This window comes from Cinclus cinclus, chromosome 1, assembly GCF_963662255.1.
Source record: "Cinclus cinclus chromosome 1, bCinCin1.1, whole genome shotgun sequence".
In the NCBI taxonomy this organism is placed as follows: Eukaryota; Metazoa; Chordata; class Aves; order Passeriformes; family Cinclidae; genus Cinclus; species Cinclus cinclus.
In genome coordinates this window covers 113,872,123-113,878,163 of record NC_085046.1, presented here as the reverse complement: position 1 = coordinate 113,878,163, position 6,041 = coordinate 113,872,123, and the positions used below count along the sequence as shown (strand labels likewise).

The window sequence follows — 6,041 nt, the reverse complement described above, 5'->3', positions numbered from 1 at the left end:
ACTGCAGCATCAGGAAAGGCAAATGAGACCTGGGGAGGTATAAATTGAGGTGTCCTCTTCCTCCTGGGAACATAATTGCGCATTATTGTCCTAATGAAATTTTAACTGACATACTGTGTTCTGTTCCCATCACTCATGCACAGAAATTATGAACTCCAAACATAGCAAATGCAGAGCAGAACATTCACATGACATCTTAGGACAGACTGATGAAGAGCACAGCTTGTTCACTTCAGCAAAATGAGAATAAAGAGAATCCCACCCCAGAGACACACCAGGATGAGGGAAAATGCTTTTCTAACTGAAGAACAATACTAGAAGTTAATATATACCAGCTAGAAATAATTAGGGGCTGGGAGCAGAGCTTGGCATCCGACAGTCGAAGAAATGCAGCTGAGCATGGCTGGGGCAGAGCACTCTATATACAAGAGGGGTCAGGGATCAGTGTCACTGCTTTATGCCTCTTCCCCAAGATGTCAGTCAGATCACAACAGTGAGCAGCCCTGCCGGTGCCCTTGAGAACCTTGTAGAAATGCGTGGAGGTTTGCTTCTCTCTGGTTCGTTCCTATTTGTGTTTTCCTGGGAGCCAAAATTGTGACAACGATGCAAACCTACCTACCCATACTTCTGAATTCCAACAGCTACAAATTATAACCTATGGTCCAAAAAAAATCTGTTTCCCCCAAAATGTTTTACACCTGAGGATCAGGGAGGGAGGCAGCATACGTGCAGCACGAACTTACAGCACCACCAGCTTGGGAGTTTGGTGGAGGGGCAGAGAGGGAAGAAACAAAGAAGGGGAAAAAAAGAATTAAAAGGAGAAAAAAAAAAAAAAAGAAACCCAACCAAACAACAAACCAACAAAAAACAACTCCATACCAAAAATTCCCAAACCCAGTCCCACTCCGCGTTGTGCAAGGCTCTTTAGGGAGCCTGCGTCCCCTGCCCCGGGGAGTGGGGTTACCTCCGGGGTCTGCCCCCAGCCTCGGGGCCCCTTTCCCCGTCCCTCACGCCCACCCCCGCATGACTCACACGCTGTCTCATTCCCCGCCCGCTCCCGGTGAAAACTTCCCCCGGTAACTTTCCCGGGGCCGGTTCTCCGCTCCCCGCGCCCCCCTCCCGGATGGCAGGGGCGCACACACACACACAGACACACACAGACACACACACACACACACACACACACACACACACACACACACACACACACACACACACACACACACACACACATCATCCCAAGCCCCGCTGGAGTCACGGACGGCGGGGCGGTGGTGCCGGGGGGGATGTCGTAGTCGCCTCGTCAGCGGGAGCCCGACGGCGATTGGGGGAGGCCGCCTTCTCCCCGCGGTCACCAATTATAAAGTGCCGCCGCCGCCGCCCGCACCCGCTCCGCAGCGGCGCGCCCGGCCCCGGCAGCGGGCTCGGCTCCGCGCCCCCCGAGCAGCCCTCGCTGGAGCTGCCAGCGGGCCCCGGCTATTCCTGACTCCCCCGGGGCTCCTCCGCAGGCTGCTCGGTCTCGCTATAAATAATAGTGGCTCCGACGCCAAGGCTTCAGCAAGGCACAGCTTCATCCTCGGCAACTCCCGGGAGCCCCGAGGGCACCGTGTGTGTGTGTGCGCGTGTGTGTGTGAGTGAGTGAGTGAGCTGCTCTGCCCGCGGTCGGAATCGAGGGAGGGCCGGGGCGGCTCTGCCGGGGCTGGTGTCCGGCGTCGGGGGCGTTTCTCGGGGCATCCCGGTGGGAAACCCTTCCCGGGAGCGGTAGGGATCCCGTCCGTACCCCTCCGCGGTGCGTCTCTTTTTCCCTTGTGGTGCCGGCTTTTGCAGGCAGGAAGGGATAAAGTGTTTGGGCACGAACACTTTCACCAAACGGGATCTTCGGGGCGCTTCGTCCTCCGGTTCCGCTGCTGCTCCGAACGCAGGTCAGTTGCCTCGCAGCTGCCAAGCGCCTGCTTAGTTAAAGCTCCCGCTTACCTCGCGATCGCGATCACCGCGGCTCTAAAAAGCGTGAGTTTAGCGGGGCTGGTTGGAACCCTTCCACGCCGCCTTTTCCTGCTGCGGGGCTGGGGGGAGGCCTTGCCGGGGGTGGGAGAGGGAGGATGCGGCTGCCGGCTGACCTGTCCTTCTTGTAGCCCCATGGCGTTGCTCCTGAGACTCGGCTGCTCGCTGCTGGCCATCAGCACCTGCCTGCTCCCGAGGGCAAGGGCGGACTGCGGCCGGGACTGCGCCGCCTGCGCTTACCGCCTGGGACCCCGCGCCGGCATCCACCCCCTGGTAAGCAGAGCCGCGGAAACCCCGCTAGCTTTGAAGGGAGGAAGGGGGGAGAGGGGGAAAAGCAGCGAAATAAGAAAAAAAAAATACTGGGGAAAGTGGCCGGGGTGGTTTGGAAGACCCTTTCTCTGGAAGGGAGAGAGAGGGAGAAGCGGGCTTGGGGGCGCTGGGCAGAGGGCGAGGAGCGCTGATATAAGCACAGAGCGCCCCGAAGAGCCCCCCAAGCCCGCCCGTCCCTCCCGCTGCCCGACGGCGAGCGGCGACCTTCGGGCACCGGGACAAACGGAGAGCAGCCCCGCGGGGAGCGAGGCCGAAGGAAAACGTAAGGAGGAAGGGAAATCCGACCGGAGAGGGCATCTTGGTAGGGAAGGAGGGGTCGCTGTCGCTGCCAGGCATTCTGGCACCGACGGGACGAGGGGAAGCCGAGCAGAACGGACGGGAGGGTCCCGACCCTTGTCCGCTGGGTCCGTGGTAAAATGAGCTCGCTCCGGGCAGGATGGCCGTCGAGCTGAAAAGATCTGCCTGAAATCTCACTGAAAAAAATGTGGGTCTAAAGCCTGTTGAGTAGCAGTACCTTCTCTGCTTCTCCTCTCTGCACGGCGCTGCACAGCGTTAGGGATATGCCTGCAGAAGATATCGGCTTCTAAGACAAATAGTGCTTAACCCAGAATGAGGGGGACTGGAGGGTGGGGGTTATCGGTAGACTTTATGATATTGAAATTATTTAAAAGCATAGTCACAGACGCAACTCAATTTTACATTTAAAGATGGGGGTCAGTGAAAGTCTGAGTCCCTCAGCCGTTCCTGAAGAAGGTGAGAACTCTGGCTGCCAAGCACTTTGCCAGTGGCATCGGTTGCTCCTGACCTCAAATACATACACATTGAGGCATCACACTCTCGGCACATCTAAATGATCTTAAAAGTTTGTTCCTATCATGTCACTGGTTACTTGGGAGCATGCAGAAGGAAGGACTTGGCTCTCTAGCCTTAAACAGAATTAGGAACCACTGAGAACTTCTACTTACTTCAAAAACTCAAGAACTCTTAGCCATAGAAAGGCAGTATTATTTGGACAGCAGGCAAAATGGTTCCCCCTATTTATATATATATATACATATATATATATATATATATATATATATATATACATATTTCCCCCCCCCCCCCCTTTGCTTACATTAGCTTTCAGTCAGACTTTACCTTTAATGTCAACTTGGGTAAAAAAAGTGGTAGTTTGCTCTTATGGAGGCACAGCTTTTCAGAAGTATATGTTCTGCATATCTATATTGACAGTCTCTCTTGCACACCTTCAGTAATCATTAAAGAAAGAATCAAAGTCCTATTCTGTAACAATGTTTATTAGCTAAATAGGTAAATGAGCAATGTAGCTTACCTTAAATATCTATGAACAATTCTTGGAAACTATTGTTTCTAGATATTAGTATCTAGTCACATAATAACTGAATTTTTCACTTTGTAAGATAGCAGACTTTTCACATTGTACCTGGTCACTCACACTTACTGAGTACCTTCATCTGACAATCGGAGGTTATTAAAACTAACTGAGAAAGGGAGAGACCTATTCTTGCTTTGATTTAGAGCAATTCCAAAGTCAGAATGAAGCTGAAATCTTATTCTCTCTACAGCTATATATGCAGGCTATATATAAGCACGTAGTGCCAGTAAAATTATTGTGTTGTAAAATATAGATAAACCCCTTTAATTTTCTTGTGATCATACAAAAGAAATCATATTTCGATTTCTCAGACTAAAGTGAGGCTCAAGAGACAGGTTGTGCAGTGGACAGTGAGCTATCAGAGAGAGCTGTGCTGGAGCTTAATTTCACACTTTAAAAAGTGTGAAATTTAAAGTATGTTAGGACCTTTAGAACACAACATCTATAGTCAGAATGAGGGTTTCTCTTATGGAAAATATTGATGTTTTTTCTTTACCTGTTATGGTATGAAAACCACGGCAAGAAGAAAAAACACTGGTATTGCCTTATTTTACAACTGAAGGGTATGGCTGCACAAGAAGTAAATTCCCCGTACACAAGAGAGATGATAATAATAGCTAATATCTATGTTATTATCATCACAAGACAGGTTATGAGATGTGCATAAGGTACTGAAAGCTTTTTTATGTCATTGCCTGGAAAATTTTCAATATAGTCAAACAACACAGCTTAGGATATTTTCCCCTCTCTTTGATGGTCACTGCTTTCCAGCTAGAAAAAACTAAATTTTACTCCTGCCCTAAGAGAGCCTATTTCTATTGGTGCACATTAGAATGATCTGTTCCAGAAAGAGAAACTAATGGAAACACACGGACTTTAAAGCTATGCAGTGTATTGAAGATACTGAACAGCGCAGTACAGCTGACTTATTTGCAATGACCATGCTGTGCAACTTCTTTTCTAAAATTTCTGAATGATACTTTTAATTAAGAAGATTTAATATGATTCTACATTTACATTTTGAAGCAAACCGCAATTGCTTTTTAGCTTCCCAGTATTAAATTAAAAAAAATAAATCATAATTCACACAAGTGTAAGGGAGATACAGGAGCTGTACTTGTGGCTTCCTTTGAAACAGAAACATAGGGGCAACCTTGACATGGAGGAGCCACAATTTATATTATCTGGTATTCTGTTTCTTAGAGTGGAGAGTACCTTGTCCCTCAGAAAGGGATATGAATAACTTCAAAACAGACAGGTACCAAATCAGCTGTTCCAGAGAGCATTTCTTCCCAGTCACTCACAAAGACAGGCTCACTCATGCTCTTTTATAAACAAGTAAATCTAAGATAAGGTCACAGTGAGGTGATAGTTACTATCAAATCATTCTCAGTAAACCACATCCATTTTTCAGGCATGTACACTAGAATGTGAAGGAAAACTGCCTTCTGCCAAAGCCTGGGAGACCTGCAAGGAGCTCTTGCAACTGGCAAAGCTGGATCTTTCTGAGGATGGCAGCATTTCTCCAGGAGACAAGAAAGATCTGGATGAGAGCCACTTGCTTGCGAAGAAGTACGGAGGCTTCATGAAAAGATATGGGGGGTTCATGAAGAAAATGGACGAGCTCTATCAGGCAGAACCAGAGGATGAAGTTAATGGAGGAGAAATCCTAGCTAAGAGGTATGGAGGGTTTATGAAGAAAGACTCAGATGATGACGCCCTTGCCAACTCCTCTGATCTGCTGAAGGAGCTTCTGGGAACAGGGGATAACCCTGAGGCGGCACACTATCGAGAGATAAATGAAAACGATGGCGACGTCAGCAAAAGATATGGAGGATTCATGAGAAGCATAAAGCGCAGCCCTGAATTGGAAGATGAGGCCAAAGAGCTGCAAAAGAGATATGGTGGCTTCATGAGAAGAGTGGGCAGGCCGGAGTGGTGGCTGGATTACCAGAAACGATACGGTGGGTTTCTTAAGCGCTTTGCCGACTCCATTCTCCCTTCAGAAGAAGATGGGGAAACTTATTCCAAAGAAGTCCCAGAGATGGAAAAGAGATATGGTGGTTTTATGAGATTTTAGTACCTTTCCCTTTATCCCTTTTGTCCTAAATGAGAAAGACTGCCTTATTTGTCATAACTTATTGTAATGTGTTGCTTGTACTGTACAGTTTTTTACTGTCCTTGGTTAATGATGCAAACTGAGATTTGTTGTTTCAGGTTCCGTGTTCTTTCGAGTCAAATAACTAATTTCTGGTTTAGTCAAGTTTCAGTCTGTATTGTAATTTCCATGCTAGAACTATTTTGATTACTGTAT

At 48.3% G+C, this 6,041-nt stretch overlaps 1 protein-coding gene across 1 annotated transcript; it reads left to right on the top strand.

The window, feature by feature from the left end:
- The first annotated feature begins 532 nt into the window (after positions 1-532).
- On the top strand, positions 533-5,807 carry PENK (proenkephalin). Its single transcript, XM_062514258.1, is given in 5 exon segments — positions 533-542; positions 1,244-1,575; positions 1,577-1,608; positions 2,133-2,274; positions 5,142-5,807. Coding segments are annotated over 5 exon segments (1,182 nt in total).
- The last annotated feature ends 234 nt before the right edge of the window (positions 5,808-6,041 follow it).